The following is a 22725-nucleotide window of genomic DNA, read 5'->3' on the forward strand; positions in this document are numbered from 1 at the left end:
GAATGTCAGAATCTGGACATAACAATCCCATGGCTTCCTTTTGCTAAAATGGTCACAGATGTGATTGTATTTCTTTCCTTTTTTTGCACTAAAATCTTCAGTGTGACCTTCTTCAGTGAACATGTTGCTAGTGTTTGAAAGCATAAAACCTAGATACATACGTAATTAGTTTTCATTAAACAGATTACAACTCCCACTGGTTTCCAACAGTGGATCAGGAATGTGATTTGTTGCATCTAATTTTATTTGCTGAAGAGGGACAGTGTGCGTTGAACATTTTGAATAATACGAGTCTGACTGTCTCCCTGTACGATGGTACAGGCTAAACAGACAAATCAAATCTCACACATGCATATCCTGTATCTTATGTTGACTTGAGAGGCAAATTAAATGTAGCATCTAGTAGCCAATACATTAATATTTTACATAACACTCAGCACCTGTGCTATTTCTAAAAGTGAATTATAGCCACGAAGCTACAGCAATACAACCTCCTTGTCCTGGATTTTGTTTCCATCCATCCAACTTCTACACCCGCTTAATCTAGGAGGGTGGCAGGGGGAGCTGCTGCCATTCTCCAGCGGTCGTTAGGCGAGAGGCAGGATCCACCCTGGACAGGTACCCAGAGGGGACCCATGCATGCACAGAGAGAACATGGTAAGGCCAGGATTCGAAGCCTTGCGGCAAAGCAGCAGTGCTACCAACTGCTCCATCTTACGTCCTATGGATTTATATATATTTCTTTAAATATTCTGAAATCCTTTGTTCAGAAGGTGGTGCATGTAAGTGTTCAGCTGGGGCTTAATAATACAGAACAAGGCATAACGTTTAATGGGACACACTAGTTTGGAGCTTAGACTGCTCTGTACAAATCTTTACACAAAAAGCCCACAGTCCCACATCATAATATTCATACAATGAAATTTTGCTTTTGGGTTTTTGAAAAAGCAAAACCACTCTCCAGTCAAAAATTGTGACTTGATTAATAAGCAAGTAACTAAACACAAGCAAACGTCATCATTTTCCCTCGAGAACGAAGTTCATTTGCTCTTGTTGCAGCAACCTAAAATTACACACAGAAAGACACTTTATAACAGTCCAACCATGACATTTTAAAGTTAAACAAAGTGCATCTAATTCTGTCTGTTCAAAGGCTAAAAAAAGAAGTGAGGATAGTGCTTCCTGTGTTTTGTGTTTCTCCCTCCCGTTAGTGTTAAAGTAATGACCTGGTTTTAGGTTCCCACTTGGAGAAACCGGAGAGAAAAATCTTGCCGTCACAGTGACCACAATCACTTAGAAGGGATTCAGATGTCTGTTTATTGGACTCCTCTCAGCAGCCCTGTAAAAACGCAAGCTTTTCTCAGAAGTGCTTGCATGTAAGGTAATGAGATCATTGTCCTTTTTTCCGCAGTCTTGAAAATACTAATCCTGAATGTAGGTCAGTCGAATCTCTGAGTTTCTTCTATGCTGTACATGTTAATGTCAGCGCTATTCTAAAACCTATTATTCTGAGTGGAGCCGCCCCCGCCCCCTCAACTTTCTCTCATTTTACTCTGTGAATGAAAGCCTTGCTGTGTCCGAACCAATCCTGTCCAGCAGCAGATCAAACCCACTGAGAAACATGCTGCTGTTCCCTTTGCACAAAGTAATCTCGGCAGCAAAACTCTATGGAGAGAACACAAAACTGTTGGAGTAAAATACATGGTAGGATAAGGCATTTTTGCTTCTTTTGCTTTTCAGTCTTTGATTACATTTTATGTGGCGTTTCATAGAGATGTGCAATTATACTATTTGAGCTCTGTTCACAAGTAGGTTTTTATATCTCATTGTTTTTGTTTAGGCAATTATAGGATTTGGAAAAGCAAAGTTGATGAGTCACAACAGTCAGGATTACGAACTGAGGAGACTGAGCAATCCCTATGGACACAAGGTTTTCCATTTGGAGAAGTTATATGGAGTAAGGTTACAGGACCTTATCTTTTTATGCCACATTCGTTTTGCTTTGAACAGGATTTTTCCCCTCCAAGCTGAGTTTGTAATCACATCAAATAAATGGGTACTTAAGAGATAAACTTTATAATGGAAACCACCCGACACCTAAGAAAAGTCATGCTTTTATTACTGCTTCTTATGGTAAGTTGGTCATCTAGTCAATATATTCTAATAACGGCTTCTGTTTAAAAGGATTAATCAATATCACAGCTTGAGCTGCAGTAGTGATCTCCAAACTACTGCACCATTGTACTAGTATAGCATGCTATATTTGTGTGTGAGGACTGGAAAATACATCAAAAGTTGTTTATTTTTTATCTTATAATTACACAGGTGTTTAATATGGTGGTCTCTCATGAAAGAAATCCAGGGATTCTGAGGGCGGAAAGCGAATTTTCTGGTATTGTTGACGAGCAACACAAGCCTCCCTCCTGGTATAATACATCTGTTGATGCAGAGCTGAAGCATGGGGCAGTCAGCTCACTCGCTCATAGCAGATGGCAAACACAGATGGCTTTCTCACAAACTGTTTATTCATTTCAAGTAAAAGAAGACACCGTGCCAGGTTCATCATCTCTTCTTCTGTTAGCAAACATGCTTGTTTGTTTACTACAGTTAATTTGACTATCTCATAAAATTCTCCAAGTATCTTGTTGTTGTTGTTTCTTTTTTTTTATTTTATCTTCAATTCGTAACACTAATTAATTTCCCCGCCAGATTTTGTCTTTTTACTAAACTGTTTTCAGACAGTTTAGTGAACATTTCAGAGTAATTAGCTCTGGTTCACTGTGTTGACAGGAACAGTTGTGGGAAAGGTGGAAGCGCAGATGGACAGTCCCACGCCTATCACATACACAGTTCAAGAGGACGATGGGGAGAACATGTTTCTCCTCAACCCCGTCTCAGGGGAGTTCCTATTATCCCGCAGCCTGGACTTTGAAGCACAAAGGTTCTACATTCTCACCATAGAGGTGCAGCAGGGGCACTCGCAGGTATCCAGTGTCAGAGTCTACTTTAATGTGCTGGATGTCAATGACAACCCTCCTGTTTTCAGTCAGAACAACTTTACTGCATCGCTGCTGGAGGACACACGTCTCAAAACTTGCTTCCTGTCACTGAATGTGTCAGACAAAGATGATGGTAAGAGATAAAAAAATCTCCAGCATAATGAAAATGAAACAAACAAAAACAACAAAAAATAGGAGCTGCATGACTGTGTGCAAAGTACCTCCAGATTAAGAAAAGACTCTTACCAGTTGCTTCCAGTCTCCCTGATCATATAAAAGCAATAACATCTGACTATCTTAAGAATTGGTAACAAAAACATTAAAAAGAAAAAACATAATCATTGTTGATATTGTACCAGCATTTTAGTTGAGGCATATTTTGACACTGAAAACTTGCAGAATTCATGCTCAGTTAAAACCCTCACATATTAGTAAACCAATAAACCTCCATTTCATCTGTCCTGGATTTAAGGAAAGCTGTTCGAAGAATCAAATATTTTAAGTTGCTTTAAGGCCAAACATACCTGATTTTTATACTGTTATTTATTGTACACAAACTTTCCCAAGTTTATGTTTTCTTTATCGTAAATTCTTGATGATGGCGAGAAAACACATTTTGGGAATCAGCCATTTGCAGCCTACATTTTCTGGCTGTAATTTGTGCATGATAGTTAAAACCCAGAACTGCTATTTTTTTAGAAATTTAAAACAATCCATATGATGAAAACTTTGATATAATAGAAAGGGATTGAGATGAATCTGTTTTTGTCATCTTGATTTTAGGTGAAAACGGAGAAGTGGAACTGACAGTTGTCAGCGGCGATGAACTTGGCATGTTCTTCATACGCTCAACAGGTAGTTTATGCCTGAACAAAGAGCTGGACAGAGAGACCGAGTCTTCCTATAACTTGACTGTGACAGCAAAGGATTGTGCACGACCAGCATCTTCACAGTTCACCAGCACTGCTCGTGTAGTTGTGGAAGTGGAAGATATTAACGACAACGCTCCATTTTTTGTTTCTGCCCAACATGCTGGTATACCAGAGGACTCTGCATTGCATTCTGTTGTTATGACTCTACATGCTGAGGATGAAGACGCAGGATCCAATGCAAAGATTTTGTATTATTTAATCAACTCTTCTGGTGGGACATTCAGCATTGACAACACAACTGGAGAGGTGTTCCTGGAGGAGATATTAGACAGAGAAAAGGCAGACACTCTTACTATTACAGTAACAGCCACTGATATGGGTTCACCCCGAATAGCCACTGCAATGAATTTCACAGTGCATGTTGAGGATGTAAATGATAACGACCCCGTGTTTCCACACAGCAACTACAGTTTGTCTATCAAAGAAGATGTTCAGAGAGGGACAAGCCTGTTTCATTTTGAAGCTCAGGATCAAGATATTGGATCAAACGGGCAAGTCCGGTACAGCCTGACACCAGCTGGTCCTTTCGTGGTTGACGCAGTTCGAGGCGTGCTGTTACTCCGGGATCAACTTGACAGAGAAAGGGACTCAAACTACAGCTTGATTTTAACTGCCGCCGATCAAGGGGATGTACCCAGATCTGCGACTGTTACTATCAGCATTACAGTGTTGGACGTTAATGACTTTACACCCCAGTTTTCTCCAGAACTCCTGATCATTCATGTCAAAGAAAATGAAAAGGATCTGTCTCAGCTAACACAACAGGTGCTGCTGGACCTCTTGGGTCATACTTTGTGCAATCATCTGTAGGCATGAGCCGAGATGAGATTTTCACTGCAAAGAAATGATTAGGGAAAATATAAAACACTATCTGTGATTTGCGTGAATTACAGGTGCAGGTTTCTATCATTGAATTGTAGCTGCATGACTACATGTAGAAATATAATTTTCTGCAGTGCAAATATGGATAAAAATATAAGGGAACATCACATTTGTACGCTTGAACAAGAAACTATATGGTACTGCCCCTTTACCTTTCACAGATTGTTGGGAAGACCTTCAGAAATGGAAACTGATTACATATGAAAGTGTATTTAGCTACTTTGTCAACTCCATTGCTGTGCTTATTGAAACTTTGAAAGACCTAAACTGTCTTTGATTTTAAGTTTTATGTTGTAGTTTAAAAATGCAGTCTAGGCTATAAAATCCAGGATTTTGTGAATTGATAAACACAAAATCAGACATACAGGGCCACTGCCAGGAATAGGATGGATACCTGGATACAGATAACTGGCTCATGCCTAGTCAACAGATTTTTTTAAAATTTTTATTCAATTAATGTTTCCAATCCTTTTTTTGACCAGGTTTCAGCTTTGGATGAAGACTTGGGGATCAACAGTCAGCTTATTTATTTTATGCAAAAAGGAAACAGCGATGGTCTGTTCTCTGTCACTCCCAACGGTGTGTTCAAGATTTTACACAGCTTGGACAAGGAAAGAGAATCATTTTACACTGTCATCATAACAGCTGTTGATTCAGGTAATTGATATTCAAGATCAACATAAATTAGATTCAATATGTAAATAACACTTTCACACGGGTTTAACTTAATGAATGTCACTTTGTAAATTTGAAGGTTTTCCACCACTAACTGGCACTCTGACTATCCATATCACTGTGGATGACGTCAATGATAACCATCCTGAGTTTTCAGAGGAAGTCTACAACACCATAGTGTCTGAGGACAGTCCAATAGGCACAGTGTTTGCAATGATATCTGCATTTGACCCTGATGAGGGCATGAGTGGTGAAGTAAGGTGAAGAATCACATCCAAAAGAGATTTTATGTGGTAGAACAACACAAACTAGTTGCACAGTTGTAAGGTGTAGGAAAAACGATTTTAGATTTTTTTTTTTAAATCTAAAATCAGTCAAAGGTTGGTTTGCATTTATATTTACCACTCTTTACTCTGATACCTCTTAATAAAATCCAGTCCAACCGATTGCCTTAAAACGCTTTCTATATAGCAAATAAGCTCCATTGACCATATGTATAATTTGATCTCCCATAAAACAGCTCATAATGAGCTATAATGGACTGGTTTTGATCTAAGTATCATGTGTTAGAATGGCTTATTAAATGTTTTGACCTAATTCCAACTGAGATCTATTGCAAGACTTTAAGGTGGATCTATAAAGTATTGAATCAAATGGGCCAAATACGTACCTATACCATGCATAATTTTCATTTGTGAAACAATAAAAAACATTTGGTAACACTTTATTTGAAGGTAGGTGAATAACTTTTTAAACTTTACCTTTAATAACATAAAGCTACTTAATTTTTAAAGTTTAATCAGTAATACTTTTATAACAAATTTATATCATTAATGATTTCTTGGTTAATGTCAAGTTTTCATAACAAAGACATTTTGAATAATGCCAACTTTGTATTAAAAGGGGTCATAATTTACCGAATGACGCTTTATGACAACAGTCATAAATATTCATGAAGGCTTATTCATGTTCATGACAGGTGTTATGTCGTGTTTATGACAGTGTCATGTCAGTCTTATTCAACCCATTTTAAATAAAGTGTTACCAAACATTCATCATTTTCTCTCCACCTTTCAATAATCTGTCACATAAAAACCCTAATAAAATACAATGAAGTTTGGAACTGTAACTAATGTGGAAAAGGTTTAAAAGCATAACTGTTTCGGATGTCACTGTATACTAAAAAATGTTTCACTTTTTCTTTAAATTAGGTATTTCATGGAAAACCACAATGCGCCATTTGCTATTGAGGAAACGTTCGGAGAACTGCTTACCACTGATTTCTTGGACAGGGAGACTGTAGCCTTTTACACGCTGACAGTGATTGGCACGGATATGCATCCCACACAGCCGCTGTCAAGCTCTGTACTTGTTAATGTCCTGGTTGGTGATATCAATGATCACTGGCCTCAGTTTCTGGACAGCCCCTTTGTGGCTTATGTGCCCACAGAGTTTCCTCCAGGTGAGATGCTTTGCTTCCTTGTGACATTGAAGGTGACACTGTTGAGACTGAGAGCAAAATTTACATATTTTGTTGGTATTTTTCCACAGGCTCAGTTGTTTGTGCAGTGAGAGCAATCGATGAAGACACTGACATGAATGCAGAGCTGCAATACTCTTTATATGGACAAAGTTCAGACCTGTTTTTGATTGATCCGAACAGCGGCACAGTATTCACTTCAAGCTTACTGCAGAGCACAGATGATATTGTCATCAACGTGTATGTAGAAGACGCTGGAGAAAACCCAAAATTTGACATCACTACTATCAGTATCAGGTTTCACAACATTTCTGACTTCCCAGAGATGAATGTGGATGTTCTGAGTTATTCTCTCTTTGAGGACGAGCCAGTGGGAACAGTAGTAGCTGTTATTTCTGCAGCAAGCATCAGAGCTGAACCTGTCTCTTTTTATCTTCCTTCTGGAAACTTTGAAGAGATGTTTCACCTAGACCAATTAGGTGGAGCACTGACAGTTGAGAACCCACTGGATTATGAAAGCAAAAAGGAATTTTCTTTGTTGATAGAAGCCAGAGACTCTGGTTCGCCTCCATTTTCATCATTTTTAGAAATTCACATAAACATCACTGATGTAAATGATAATTTTCCCCAGTTTACCCAGACTGAATACAGGTGTGAGGTTTATGAAAATTCCCCACCATCTGGAGTTTGTGATGTTCTTGCTCTCGATGCGGATTCTCCCAATTACAGCACAGTATGGTACAACATAACAGAAGGAAATAATGATGAGTTTTTTACACTTGACCCTGAAAATGGTTTGGTAAGCACCATTGTAAGTTTAGATCGAGAAAGCATTCCCTTTTTTAATTTAACAGTTGAGGCTGCAGAACCTGACAACCCCCTTCATACAGACCAAGCAACAGTAATCATTTCTGTTTTGGACAGGAATGATAATGCACCTCGATTCTCTCAGATACATCTTGCAGAGGTCTCTGAAAATGCTCCGATAGGGCACACAGTTCTGCAGATAACCTCAACTGATGATGACGTTGATTCTAATGCAGTAATTAATTATTACATACCTGACCAAAATCAGGATCTCCCTTTTGACATCGAATCCACCACTGGCTGCATCTTTATTAGAAGGTCTCTGGACAGGGAGGCACAGGACCATTATGTCTTGAAAGTAAATGCAAATGATTCAGCATGGAGTGTTAGCACTGATGTCAGTATCTTTGTTTTAGATTTCAATGATAACCGACCAGTATTTTCTAGTGATTTGTATTCAGTTGTTATCCCAGAAACAAAACATTCAGAGATTTTTGTTTTGCAGGTCTTTGCAACAGACACAGATATTGAACAAAACAGTGAGGTTGTCTATGTTGTTGAACCTCCAAATGAATTATTTTGGGTAGACGCTTCTTCAGGAGATGTTTTTTCAAAGCAGCCACTCCTTTTACACAATTCTACTTTTGAAATCTATAACTTCACAATTGTTGCATTTGATTTTGGCAGCATTCCTCTGCACAGTAACACTACTGTTACAGTGAGATTAGAACAACTGAACCTCCACCCTCCAAAGTTTTTGCCTTCTCCAGCACTGGTTTCCATTCCATATGACCTATTGGTGGGAACTGAAGTGGCCAAGTTTACTGCAACAGATCTAGACGTCAATAGCGGTGATTATATTAAATATAATGTCAGTGGAGGCAATGCTTCTGATTTCTTCTGGATTCAAGCTGACAATGGAAAGTTATTTTTAAGTCAAACTTTAGAAGAACGTCAAAATGAGTCACTTACTTTATTAGTTGTGGTCAAAGATCAGGGCTTTCCTCCTTTGATCTCTGAGACTGAAATCACCTTTGTAATTACTGGGAAAAATCACTTTTCTCCCAGGTTCAGTGAACCAGAAGTCACGTTCTCTGTCCCTGAAGACTTGCCTGTTGGATCAGTGGCTGGGAAAATCCAAGCAGAAGATGGGGATTACGGTCCCAATGGTGTAATTAAATACCTCATTAGTCCTGAAAATCAATATTTTCCAGTCTCCATTGGCGAATTCTCTGGGCTGCTAACACTTACCAGAGAGCTTGACTTTGAAAAAGAAACCAGATATAATCTGCAAATCAAAGCAACAGATGGTGGATGGATAGCTAAATCTGCCTGGATGAATGTAACTCTGATTGTTGTGGATGTAAATGACAATCCACCTGTCTTTTCATTGTCAGAGTATACCACAACAGTGCCTGAAAATTCAAAAGTCAGAACAAAGGTTCTAGATATAAAGGCCACCGATATCGACTCAGGAGTAAATGCACAAATATCCTACTCTTTTATTGCTGGCAGTTTTGATAAATTTGCAATCGATTCAAGAAATGGGAGTATCACTACTTTGGATATCTTTGATTACGAGCAACAGCAGATGTTTGATTTAACAGTCAAAGCTTCAAACACCGCCAGACACAACTTGTTTGGTTTGGCTCATGTTATCATCCACATCCTGGACCTCAATGAATTTAGCCCAACCTTCACAAAAGAAAGTTTTAGCTTTTCAGTATACAAAAATGTTCCTGTTGGAACGTCAATAGGAAAAGTGACGGCCACTGATAATGACAGTGGTCCTGAAGGTGAGGTGTTTTATCTAATGTTTGGCCATGGCAAAAATTTTGGCTTTGACATTGACCCACTTTCTGGAGAGATATATACAAGTCATAGTTTGAGGGATCAAGGAAACGGTAAAGTAATTTTGAAAGTCTTGGCAAAAAACTCTGGTGTTATTCATGGAACAGACATAGCTGAGACGTCTGTCAATATTAATGTGATTGAGACTAACGATGCACCCTTGTTCACATCCACATGGTACGTGGCAGATGTTAAAGAAGACACCCCAACTGGGACATCTGTGTTAACTGTAAGTGCTTTGGACCTGGACTCTGCACTGAATTGGGATCGATTCATCTTTAGGATTGAAGACGGAAACACAAACTCCTCTTTCTCCATTGATCCACTTAATGGCATTGTGTTAGTAAACTCTGATCTTGACAGGGAACGCTGGCCAGTTTACAATCTCACTGTCACAGCCACCGATCATGGTTCTCCCCCAGCCACTGGGACAACAAACGTCATTGTGAACATAGTTGATGTTAATGACAACGCCCCCCAACTCGTGACAAACAAGATTCAAGTGAAGGAAAATCAACCTGAAGGAACCATAGTTGCCAGATTAAATGCATTTGATTTTGATTTACCTCCAAATCAAGGTCCTTTTACTTTTTGGCTATCAAATTTGTCAGCAGAAAGTGCTTTTATTCTCACTCCGGATGGAGTTTTACTCACCAGACTTGTTGTTGATCGGGAGCATGTCTCTGAATATCGATTACTGGTGGTGGTAAAAGATGCAGGGTTTCCTCTACCACTGTCTTCAACAACAACACTCCACATTAGGGTGGAAGATGAAAACGATAACCCCCCGTTACCACGAAACATCTTTATTGAGGTGAAATATTTTGGCAGTTCTTTTAATGGTGGCATGATTGGCAATGTGCATCCTGAGGATCATGATGAGTCTGATGCATTCCTCTGTTCCATTAGAAGTGGCCCGATTAACATGTTCATGATACCCAATGGTACATGTGAGCTATGGTCATCCCCCTTTCAGGGCGAGGCCACATTCAATGTCACAGTTGAAGCTACAGATCAAGTTCATTTTCCAGTAAATAGCAGTATCTATGTGAACTACAAAGGTTTTACAAATGCATCTGTGGACAGTTGTATTTTTTTCTACGTGGCCTCACGTTCAATGGAAAACTTCTTGACCAATAGGTATTTGCGGTTTGTGAAAGCCTTGGATAGTCTGTTCAACCTGCAGGCTTCAAAGACTCATGTTTTTGGAATCAAACATATTGGCATGGAGATACTACTACTTGCAGCAGTGAAAAACTACAATGGACAATATCTAAGCAGAGAGGTAGCAAGTAGTATATCTGCTGGACATAAGAAGTTACTGGAGTCCCAAAGCAATATGACAATTTCTCACATCACCAGTGATCCATGCCTCATGAGCCCCTGTCAGAACGGGGCCACATGCAACAAAAACATTTACATCAGCCAGGAGGTTGCTGTCCTGGAAAGCATGGCTGTCATCTTTGTGTCGCCACAGAAAGAGATTTTTAATTGTACCTGTTCGGTCGGGTTCAGCGGTTCACTCTGTGAAGATGACATTGATGAATGTGAGGCGAATCCTTGTCAGAACAACAGCACATGTGAAAACACTGCAGGAAGTTTCCGCTGTCACTGTCAGAGTGGCTTCTCTGGCTCAGTCTGCTCGGCTGATGTGGACGAGTGCCTTAAGGTGAAGTGCCAAAATGGTGGGACGTGTATTCAGTCACAGGAGGGATACCACTGCCAGTGTGCACCTGGATTTGAAGGTAGAATTGATCACAAAAACACGCTTCAACATGTTTCATTGTACTAACCTTAACCAGAATCCTTGCAAAAAGTATGTTTACCTATGTTTGCAGGAGAACGGTGTGAACAGCTCAAAGATCACTGCAGGTCTACACCATGTTTTCAGGGAAGATGCATTAACCTACAAACAGGATTCCTCTGTATCTGTCCCTTTGGTAAGAAAAAACATAAAGGCACATGATGCAAAATAGGAGATTGTTATAGAAACAAGAAAGAAATGTGAGCTAATAAAAGCTCACAGTTTACTATATACTAATAACAGCTATTGCTTCGTAACAAGGTTTTATATCGAAATTGACATGTTTGCTTCTGATATTTTATCTTTTGTTAGTTGAAAGCTTCATTCCTTTCAGATAATCAATCCTTTGATCTATTTTTACAATGACCAATGAATTCTAATCCTTTACTTCATTATTAGAACAGAAGCATGTCTTATTTTTTGCTTCCTTTATTCATTGATCATCAAACATATCCAATCTTGATAACAATAAATGTCACTAAATGCATTTTAAAAATATGCATTTGCAGATGTAAAAATAGATAATCTTAGTAGTATTCTCTTACAAATGCTATTTCCATAGAAGAATAAGTGTTTTATGTTACTACAACGTTCCAAGATCACAGTCATTTGTATGACCAGAAATAATGCTTCTGCATTGCGTATTTAACACTGTTAAACACAATCTGATCACTACATAATCCAGGTCTACAAAGATATTTTAGGCATGCTAAAAGTAGTTTTTAGTATTATTGTACCTTAGCACCAAAATATCTGTTTTTAAAAACATTAAATAACTTCATCAAATTACTAAGTATGTCGATTTTATGATCAAGTTACTGCAATTTATTTTCTTTTCAGGAGTCAGTGGTGTCCATTGTGAGGAACCCAGTTATGGCTTTGAAGAAATGTCCTTTGTGGAGTTTCCCCCACTGGATCGCAGGACTAATTTAATTTATTTTGAGTTTGCAACAGTGCAGAGGGACTCCCTACTCCTGTACAATTCAGGAACATTATCCAGCAGGGAGTTTTTTGCACTGGAGATACTTGACAGCAGAGTACAACTCTCTTATGACCTTGGCTCCGGACCTGTAAAGTTGCAGACGCATAAGCAAGTTGCAGATGGACATTTTCACAGCGTTACTGTCAGAAGGATTGGCAATGTGAGCTATAGCTATCTACACAATGTTGACCAGTCATAAGTTGATTAAAATATTCACGTGGATCTGTATATTTTTTAACAGATGGGGACTTTGCTTGTGGACAACTGTACAGATGTTGTGAACAATGGACTTTGTTTTTCAGAGTTTGATGGCACTATCTCAGAGAGGTGCCCATAAGTGAATTCTTACAGATGACAATTTTTGTCATTTTCAGCCTTATCTGAACAACCTTAACCTGAGTAAATAATTTCTTAATTTCTTTTCATCTTTGCATCTCTTAGGACTCTTGACGTTGGAAACACAAATATGACATTTGGCGGACTGAGAAGCCTGGAAGTAATTTTGCAACATCCAAGTCCTATAAAAACACATGACTTTGTTGGGTGCATTCGAAATATTCAGATAAATGGCATCTTGCTGAGACCTTCTTCTGGCCTTGCAACTTATAATGTATTCAACAGGTAGTGTTTCATGCATTTAAGATATTATAAATTTACCACTAAATTTGCAATTATGATGCTACACATTTATTTATTTTTTACATTTTGTTGGAATGTGTTTGAATTATTCTCAAGCAACATGTGCTATTTTTCCCTTTAACAAAGGTGTCCTCGAGCAGCAGTGTCAGGATGCAACAGCTCCCCATGCAAGAATGGGGGCGTGTGTCATGACCTTTGGTCTGAATATGTTTGTGAGTGCAAAACTCCCTTTAGAGGAAGAAACTGTGATACAGGTAAATAAATACATAAGTAAATATGGAGAAGTGGATTGACAAGCCAACCAACAATATTTTCTTAAAAACCAGTGTAACAGTTTTAAGCTATTAAATGCTATTTAACAATGTTCATAAATTAATCACGTCCATTATCTGTCAAAAATCATTCTGTAAGATGAATCCTACCACTAACTCTATTTTCTGTTACTCAAAAAAAAAATCCACGAGATTTCTATGAAATCCTTTAAATTATTATTTATTTACAATAAACACTGAAACTAGCAATTTAACAAAATGAATCTGAGTACTGTACTGTCAATCACAGCTATTAACCATCAAGAATTCATATTATAATTCATCACACAATAGCAAATCCTCCACAGAGCGTCTTCGGGGGATTGTTCCAAGACAATCTGCTGTGGATTTGGAGCCACAGCAGATTGTAAAACTCTATGACTGGAGAAGCGCTGTAGTAATTCAGTCTATTTGCCATTTAAGATGCAAGGTTGCTCTGGGTGAGAGCAACTGGGTCAGGCTGGCTGTCAATTCAGGCAGAGATATTGGTTGTTTGGTTATGAGTCTGGGTTTCAGTGGGACCGAACTGGAAATATAAAGCAAAAAAAGAGAGAGCTTATTAGATTTAGCTGACAGATTCAACGTGGTTAATGACTATTAGCTGACAAATTTCAGCTTCATTTGAACTGGGACTAGTTCAGCACTCCATCTACAGTTAAACAGGATGAAAACCTTTCTTTACAGCTTTACGTATTTCCCTTAGGAATAATACATTTCTTCTAATAAGAGATCTATCGCTTTAGCCACAGACATTTTCAAGGTTTGAGACAATTAATTATCAATATTTAAATTTAAAACCCATAATTTATTATTGCAAAGCCTTATTTACCTAAGAACACTTCGGACAGATTATATGTATTGGGAATCAAACAAATACTTTAGCAATACAGCAAGGTCGTATCTTCATATTTTTAAGATCTTAAGATGCCACCTGCAGAAATAGGAATGTAAATTTGACTGAACTAGGGTTTATCTGTCAAAAAGACACTTTAAGAGTATTCAAGTTCAAATTCAAAGAAGAGAGGCTTCTATACAAAACAAATGAGCAGATAAAAAATACTAGGATTGCCATTAATGTCTTAAGGATTTGATCAAGGAAAAATAAAGGTAAACTGTATTTGTAAAGTGACAAAGAGATCCTGACAATAATTTATATAGTTTGTCTCTTCTTTAAGTCTGATAGCTTGATAGAGCTAATGTGGAGTTACTGAATGTTAGATTTTTCTTTGCGCAATGTTGGGACTGAATATGTTTTCTTACCTTTTTGAAACAGAAATATCTGAAGAACTTGTATTACACTTCAAGGGGATTGATTACATTGAGTATGTCATTAAAGAGCGATTTAAGAGAGACCTTCTGCTTAAAGACCTGCAGGATGGTGCAAAACAGGAAGACACAACAATCCAAACTGTCATTACTGTCAAGTTCAAAACTAAAGAAGATGGAACCCTGCTCTTTATTCTTGGAAAAGGACATGTTGTGTTGATGGTTTGTAAAAAGTATATTTAATATATGGGCATGATATGTCTGAGTATATCAAAAACTCTGACAATCATTTCTAATTTATTTTCAGGTAAGAGACGGACAACCTGTGTTCACTTCCATTGATCCTTTAGGACATATGTCAGAGTTTACAGTGGAGCTGTTAGTTGCTGATGGTCTTTGGCACGTCCTGTCCTTATCGACCAGTGGGAGTAACAATTCACTGTATGTTGATGACAAAATGGTCTTGAACATTACCCAACAAAACATGGACTTAAGACTTTTTAGTTTGGAAAAGATCATTCTTGCTGCCGCTCCACCAAGACAAAGAAAGCTCCAACAGTCAGGTAATCCTATGACTTTTTAGGTTGTTTTTTTGATTGTTTTGTTTTTTTTTTAACAGTGATTTCTTCATTATATAAACAGTGATTTCTTGCCAGTATCAAGTTGGACTCCTTTTTATTCCTGACTAGTCTTATGCCTTAGTTTCACAAATTCAACTAGGTATCAGAAAAATCCTCCAGAGATTTTGATCAATATTTATATAGTAGCTCACACAGTTTCTACAGATTTGTCAGTTTGAAATGCCTTGCTGCTGAAATGTGCTATACAAATAAAATTTGATTGATTGATTGATTGATTGATCGATTGATCGATCAATACTGGATTGAAGATCCAGTATTTTCCATGTTTTTGAGGCCAATTTAATGCATCAAAATGCATTCAAATATCTTTTAAGTTATATTTGATATATACAACTAAAGGTAAGAAATTCAATGTAAAGCCATGAAATGCTTTTTTTTTTTTTGTCATTTTACACTGTCAGCCATGATATGCTCAAAATCATTTAAATCTTTCCATTTTAATGAAGTTGCCAGTATTGTTTCAAGAGAGGCTTTTCTAGAGTCAACCTGACATCTCTGAACTTTCTTGTGGTCACAGGATTTAGTGGATGTGTGGAGTATCTGAACGTTAGCGGTCAAATTCTGCCCGTCAGCGGACACAGTTTAATGGTGGAGGTCTGGCCGAGTTCGACTCTCCCGCAGTCCAGCTGCAGCTCTCCAGGTGTCTGCCTCTTCTCACCATGCACTGAAGAGACCACCTTTTTGAGAACATGTCTTTCAGACTGTCAGAACCGGAGGCCGTGCAGACCGGCAACGCGGGACAGGCCATGCGTGTGTCTGCAGAATGTCTCCAATCATTTTTGTGATATCTGCATTTCCACTGTCAGTGAAGAGTGCTCAGAGAAACAGCACAACAGGCCTTTTTGGATTATAGCGGTGGTTCTCCCTCTGATCTCCATCCTGGTGATTGTATGCATGTTTGCAGTTCTGTACAGATTGAAACAGCGGGATTCAGTTGTTAAAAATGAGAACCTTACACATGAAACAGGGCAAGAAACTGAAAACCCAACAATTTGTTTTGATGGCAATCAGTTGCCGAAAGCTGGACTTTCAACCTCAAAAGGGAAACGTCTTGATCGAATAAGTCCATGTCAGTCAGATGAGAAGCTTAATAGTTACGGACAGCTGATGCTTCCGAGTGAGCTGGAGTATTACGAGATCGGCAGCATCTGTAGTGCATTTAATTCTGACAACAACTCACCAAGGCTCAGCTGGCACAAGCATTTATGCACCACGAAACGTCTTAAAAGTGATTCAAACCAGTGGGGGGATCTGAGGAGGCTGCTAGGTAATTCAAAGAAAGACAATCCTGGTGAACAGAAATGCCCTCCAAAGCATCAAAATATTTCCTCATTTCACAAACAGTCATCGTGTCAGCTTGACGCAGAGCAGCAGAGGCAGAATATGTCCTGTCGTACAAAAGAGTTCCCACAGCCAGAGCTCCTGGAGCCAATGCAGCCACTTAGCTTCGAAGAAATTAGCAAACTGAATGCTCCTCCTGAGCCAGCTTTTTCACATCAAGCGCTTTTAGAGCCTGAACCCCTAGAGTCCACGATGACAACAGAGACCTCATCTGACTGTGAAACAGACAGCACGTTTACTTGCTCTGAGTCTGACTATGACCACTTTAACATCATTACTGGCAAAACATATAGGCATGAGCAGCCATTCCCATCAGAGTGCAGAATAAGCCAGGATGTCTTTGAACTAAAATCCTCCTCCACTTTAAGTCAGGATATTTCCAAGACGGATCCCTTTGCTATGTTTGAACAATGGGAAAAAAATGTAAATGTGCTCCTGACTTTTGGAAGCTACGCTGCAGTGTTTGAGGACATTGCAGGTATGCCCATGGAGTTCAGTCACAGCGGTGATATGCAAAGTGATGAGGAAGAAATTATTTGAAAGGTCAGAGCAGATGAAGTAGTGGATATCTGATTCACTATAATTTTCTACTGTATTTAAATCTCTAGGACAAAGTTGTCTTTCTGGTCAATCGCAAATAAGTTGTTTTCTTTTTGTAATCTGCATCTTCCAAGCTGCTGATTTTATGAAATATGAAATCCTTCCACCTCTTTCATCTTTTGCTTTTATTACATTCCCATTCTGAATAGTGCATTGTTAAGATATGTAATCCAGCGTTCAACTATATCAAAATGGGTTATATTATTTTCTCTTGCCCTATACATGCAGTCTTACTGTATTTTTTCCTTTATTTAGGGATCATCTGTCTGTGATAGAAAACATGATGCTTGATGAGTGCCCCCCCCCCGACCCCCCTGACTGGCAGCATATTATAAACCAAATTATTCAGTATCACATTCTGTTTTCAGGTTTTCAGCATCCCAAGGTGAATGAGTCTTCATCAGCTCAGACAAGTTGTTTGGACTGTTCTGCATGATATATAGAGATATTACTGGGTTATTATTGTGATACTTGAGTAGCAGCTGTATAGAGATTTGTGTGTGGTATACACAATGAGCTCATGCTGCTCAATGCAATGATATCCAGTAGAGTGATGAGGATTTTATCTTGAAAGCTTTTCTGATAAAACTTAAATGAAATCATTTTTGAGAAATATGTGACTCCTGTATGTGTTGTTGGCTTTCATTGTATTAAAATGTTAATGTCCACGACAAACTAATTTGCGTATCTCAGTATTCAAATGGAGTAGAAACCAGATACTTTTTGTAGTTTATCAGCCGAAAATAAAGCACGTCACTGAGAAAATGTAATTCTCTACACCAAAAACTCTACATAAATGTTCTTTGTGTGAAAGAAAGCCATAAGTAGCCATTCTTGCACGGCAGTTTTTTTTTTTTATATGTTATGAGAATATCCAAATATTATATTGTTTAATTGTAATCTAATACAATGTTTCAGCTGTTACTCCATAAATCCTAAAACAAGCACATTTACTTAAATCTGTAATCTCGTTGGTTCAATAAAACACAGAGGTGGGATAAACCCTGGACAGGCTGTAGGTCTATCACAAGACTCCGGTTTAATGTAAAAAGTGTTACATATATTGTGAATCTGGACTTTTTGAAAAGCATATTGCCAGTTTAACTCCATCTAGTGGTGAATTCAAGGAGAGCTTTAATTAAACCATGCGAGGCAATGTCAGACAGAACTCATTCCTGCAGAAAAGAAAAAAATTTAATACATATATAAATCTTTACAGTCAGAACATTGGAGCAGACAGTATTCTCATTTCAGTCAATTCATCTGACGTACAACGAGGCCAAATTACATCAGAACCTTATGAAATGCACTACTTACATAATCAACCACAAAAGCATATTTTAAAAGGACACAGAGAATTAATGTTTTAATTTCATGAAAAAAAGATCTGTCTTTAAATCATCTAAAGCATATTCACGTTCAGTCTTTACATTTAAAACATTTTTTATGTTTGCAAATGGTTTTCTTGTTTCTTTTTTAAAATAATTTAGCTAAACACAGGATGTATGTGCTACCTGCCAAACTCCTTGTATAACTTATAAGCAAACAAACAACAACAGCAAAAAAGAAACTTATGTAGCAAATCTATATGTGTTTACTCATCACAAGTTTGGTCTCATTTTGAAATGCAAGATTTATTTTCCTATTACTGAATCTCTGGGTCAAAGCTTTCTTGATTTCCATAGTTTTCAAGCAGTATATCACAGGGTTGACGGCTGCAGGTATGAGGCTGTACAACATTGTTATAATAATACGAGCATCAAGACTAAATTTGATTCCCAAATTATCAGTGATATATACAATACATCTTGGCATGTAATATAGACAGGTAATGAAGAGTTGAGGGGCACATGTGGACAGGAATTTGTAATCCCTCCCAGAGGCAGACATTTTCACAACAGCCATAATGATAGAAGAGTAAGAAATAATTATAAATGTTAAAGGAACTAAGAGAGTGATCATAGCATTTGCAAATGCAACCATTTTCACATATGCAACATCATCCCCACATCCCAGCTTGGTGATGGAATTATGATCACAGTAGCACTGCATGATGGTATTAAGGTCACAGTAGGGCAACGTCAGGGCATGTAGCACAAGTCCCATAATCCGTATAAAAGTCAGAAACCAGCACAAGCTGCAACAAATAGAAATGTTTTTGTTTGTAAATAAAACTGGATATTTGAATGGAAAACAAACAGCAACAAAGCGATCCAAAGCCATCATCAGCAAAATTAACGAGTGAATCGCTCCCAGAGAGTGAACAAAATACATCTGTGCAAAGCAAACTCCAAACGAGCACATCATATCATTCCACCAATATCTGGCGATGATTTTTGGGAGTGTTACAATGCCAAATAACAGGTCTGTCATTGCAAGGTTTAAAAAGATCATGTACGTTGGCTTGTGGAGAGTCCGCTCACAAATGATGACAGCTAGAATAAAAACATTTCCAAATACAATAGCAATAAAAACAAGTAAGAGAACAAACGATACTATGCCATAGTACTCTGGTGGAAGTCCAGGGAAGCCAACGATCATAAACTCTTTCACATTTGTAACGTTTCTGTATTTGATCATTTATACAACGAAAGGGGGAAAAAATGTTAAACAGAATTAAAATGAAACAGACCTTCAGTTGGAATTAAAAAGCCACAATAAAAACCACTTCAGTTCAGCAGTAAGCTTGGCAATCACAAAATAAATAGTTTGTTTTTCTTTCTAGAATATTCTACAAGTGAACTAATTCCTCTGTATGTTATTTGTAGAGATCATCTTTTGCCTCAAACAGAACCTTGATTCCTTCAGGTGATGTAACCCTGCAGTTGCACCTGCTGATCCTGTGTTTCTATTTAAAGCTTTTCAGCAGACTTTTCTGATGACGTCCATGGAAAAGAAAACTCTGAGGAGCAATATTCCCAAAGAGTCAACATCTTCAAGCTTATGTCATTTAAAAAACTGTTTTGAATGGAATAGGTTGTTTGTGATTTGTCAAAACGTTTAATTTGTTCAAAGATGAATCAATCTCTTATGCCTCAACAGCAGTTGGAAAACACTTAATTTTTCTGTTTTCTCAAAAGAACAGATGTATCTTCTGTTAAAATCAGCAAAAGAAAATTTGTTAAAACATATATTACCCAAATGTATTTGGAAATATTGTGTATGTTTCTCTGTAGTATAGTGCAGCAATAAACTGTGGTCAAGTATTTCTCATAAAATTATTTATCAAAAGTTGGAACATGCCAGAACAACTGGAAACTATCTTAATTTTTCAATCATGTGCTATGCATCTGTAAAAATCTGACCCTGGAAAAAATAAAACCTCCATTAATTTGACACTATTGTCCTGAGAAATTTTGCACTCATAATATATTTCTACCACCTGAATATAGTTTTTAACTACAAGTAGATTTATTGTTCATACATGTTAAACAAAGTTATAAAGAGAAATAGAAATAATAAATTCACTTTACAATTTGCAGTTGAAATTATCTATATATGGTTTATTTTAGGGTTAATACATTTTATAAATTGACAGACTAAAAAAATAGAATAAAAGCAAAAATCAAGAGTTAAATTTTCATTAAAGCAAATCCTTTTGACAAAATAAAACTTCAACTTGACTGAAGTAAGTAGAGCTCTTTCAGTCTCCCAGCTACATCTGTAAAAAGTCTTTGTTCTGCTGTCTTCTTCTGTTAAAATTTAACCAGCCTTTGTTGCTATATTAGTTCATTTGGTAAAAAGCTTCATTTTTAAGCTTTCTTTGATGTCCTTTGTTTTGAAGCAGTATATTATCGGGTTGACAAGAGCAGGTAGAAGACTATACAGCATTACAACAACAATTCGAACTGAAGCATTGAACGTGTATCCTACAAAGTTAGCCAAGTAAACAAAGCACCTTGGCAGATAATAAAGGCAGATGATCATTAGCTGAGGTGTGCAAGTCGACCAAGCCCTAATGCGTCCTTTAGAGGACGATATTTTCAAAACAGAAAAGATGATTATAAAATAGGACAGAACAATAAATCCCAGAGGTATCAACAAGCTGAACATGGCAAGACTCAATCCCAGAACTGTTGAACTTCGTATATTCTCACATCCAAGGTTAATTATTGATAAATGGTCACAGTAGCAGTGAACAATGATATTTGAATTACAAAAAGGTAGACTCAAAGCATCAAAAACTACGCCAAACATCCACGAAATCGGCATAAACCATGATATTCCACAAAGCGCAGAAACAGTCGTATTTGTGAACAGTGAATTGTAGCGCAGAGGAGAACAAATTGCAATGAAGCGATCCAGCGCCATCACCATCAGAATGAAAGAATGAGTTGCTCCTAAAAAGTGAACAAAGTACATTTGGGCAAAACAACTGTAAAATGATACAATTCTGTCATTAAACCAATATAAAGATATTGTCTTTGGTAGCGTTACTGTTCCAAACATTACGTCACTTAGTGCCAAGTGGCAAAAGATGACATATGAGGGTTTGTGAAGAGACCTTTCATATCTAACAAAGACTAAAATAAAAATGTTTCCAGCTGCTATAGCCAAATAAAGCAGGAAAAGTGTAGCTGAAATGGGGCCATAATACTTTGGCACAAGACCTGGAAATCCAGTGATAAAAAAGTTTTTTTATCGTTGTTACATTAGTGTACAACATAATCCTTGTGATTACAACAGTAGAAACAGTGACTAAATATCAAACACAAATGTCAAAGCAGAAAACTGCTAGTTATAGAAAACACTAATTTTAATCTAATATAGCTGTTTCAGCTGTTACTCCATAATTTCTAAAAGAAGCACATTTACTTAAATCTGTATTTTCATTGGTTCAATAAAGCACAGAGGTGGGATAAACCCTGGACAGGCTGTAGGTCTATCACAAGTCTCCAGGTTAATGTAAAAAGGGCTAAATGTATTGTGAATCTGGACTTTTTGAAAAGCATATTGCCAGTTTAACTCCATCTAGTGGTTAAATCAAAGAGAGTTTTAATTAAACCATGCGAGGCAATGTGAGACAGAACTCATTCCTGCAGAAAAGAAAAATATTTAATACATATATAAATCTTTACAATCAGAACATTGGAGCAGACAGTATTCTCATTTCAGTCAATTCATCTGACGTACAACGAGGCCAAATTACATCAGAACCTTATGAAATGTACTGCTGACATAATCAACTAGAAAAGCATATTTTAAAAGAACATAGATAATTAATAATAGCACAAAGTTTAAATTTAAGAAAAAAAAGAAGATCTGTCTTTAAATCATCTAAAGAATATAACTTTTATAACTTATAAGCAAACAAACAAAAAGAAAATTAATGAACTAAAACCAACATTCAACTTTATGTAGCAAATCTATATGTGTTTACTCATCACAAGTTTGGTCTCATTTTGAAATGCAAGATTTATTTTCCTATTACTGAATCTCTGGGTCAAAGCTTTCTTGATTTCCATAGTTTTCAAGCAGTATATCACAGGGTTGACGGCTGCAGGTATGAGGCTGT

General features: G+C 37.4%; 3 protein-coding genes across 3 annotated transcripts; 1 reads left to right on the plus strand and 2 right to left on the minus strand.

The window, feature by feature from the left end:
- Positions 1-1489: 1489 nt before the first annotated feature.
- Positions 1490-17825, plus strand: LOC106939803 (protocadherin Fat 4). Its single transcript, XM_015022344.1, has 18 exons — positions 1490-1704; positions 1841-2133; positions 2326-2557; positions 2791-3132; positions 3783-4715; positions 4975-5051; positions 5296-5470; positions 5568-5748; positions 6700-6950; positions 7040-11371; positions 11465-11566; positions 12271-12572; positions 12654-12739; positions 12854-13033; positions 13178-13305; positions 14636-14850; positions 14936-15191; positions 15787-17825. Exons 2-18 carry the CDS (start codon positions 2080-2082, stop codon positions 17148-17150), a joined length of 9210 nt encoding a protein of 3069 aa, XP_014877830.1. The 5' UTR covers positions 1490-1704; positions 1841-2079; the 3' UTR covers positions 17151-17825.
- A 969-nt stretch (positions 17826-18794) lies between these two features.
- Positions 18795-19989, minus strand: LOC106939804 (olfactory receptor 2AT4-like). Its single transcript, XM_015022345.1, has one exon. The coding sequence runs from the start codon at positions 19788-19790 to the stop codon at positions 18795-18797; it is 996 nt and encodes a 331-aa protein (XP_014877831.1). The 5' UTR covers positions 19791-19989.
- Positions 19990-20854: 865 nt separating this feature from the next.
- Positions 20855-21876, minus strand: LOC106939805 (olfactory receptor 52N5-like). The gene is given in 2 exon segments (XM_015022346.1): positions 20855-21848; positions 21850-21876. Coding segments are annotated over 2 exon segments (936 nt in total). The 3' UTR covers positions 20855-20939.
- Between the last annotated feature and the right edge of the window lie 849 nt (positions 21877-22725).

Source organism: Poecilia latipinna, unplaced genomic scaffold (genome assembly GCF_001443285.1).
Source record: "Poecilia latipinna isolate Pla-1442-1.1 unplaced genomic scaffold, P_latipinna-1.0 Scaffold2989, whole genome shotgun sequence".
Lineage (NCBI taxonomy): Eukaryota > Metazoa > Chordata > Actinopteri > Cyprinodontiformes > Poeciliidae > Poecilia > Poecilia latipinna.

Coding starts and splice junctions, on each gene's coding strand:
- LOC106939803 (XM_015022344.1), top strand. CDS start 2,080: ATGGAAACCACCCGACACCTAAGAAAAGTCATGCTTTTATTACTGCTT. Junction 3,133..3,782: donor TGTGTCAGACAAAGATGATG/GTAAGAGATAAA, acceptor TCTTGATTTTAG/GTGAAAACGGAGAAGTGGAA. Junction 4,716..4,974: donor GGTGCTGCTGGACCTCTTGG/GTCATACTTTGT, acceptor TACCTTTCACAG/ATTGTTGGGAAGACCTTCAG.
- LOC106939804 (XM_015022345.1), bottom strand. CDS start 19,790: ATGATCAAATACAGAAACGTTACAAATGTGAAAGAGTTTATGATCGTT.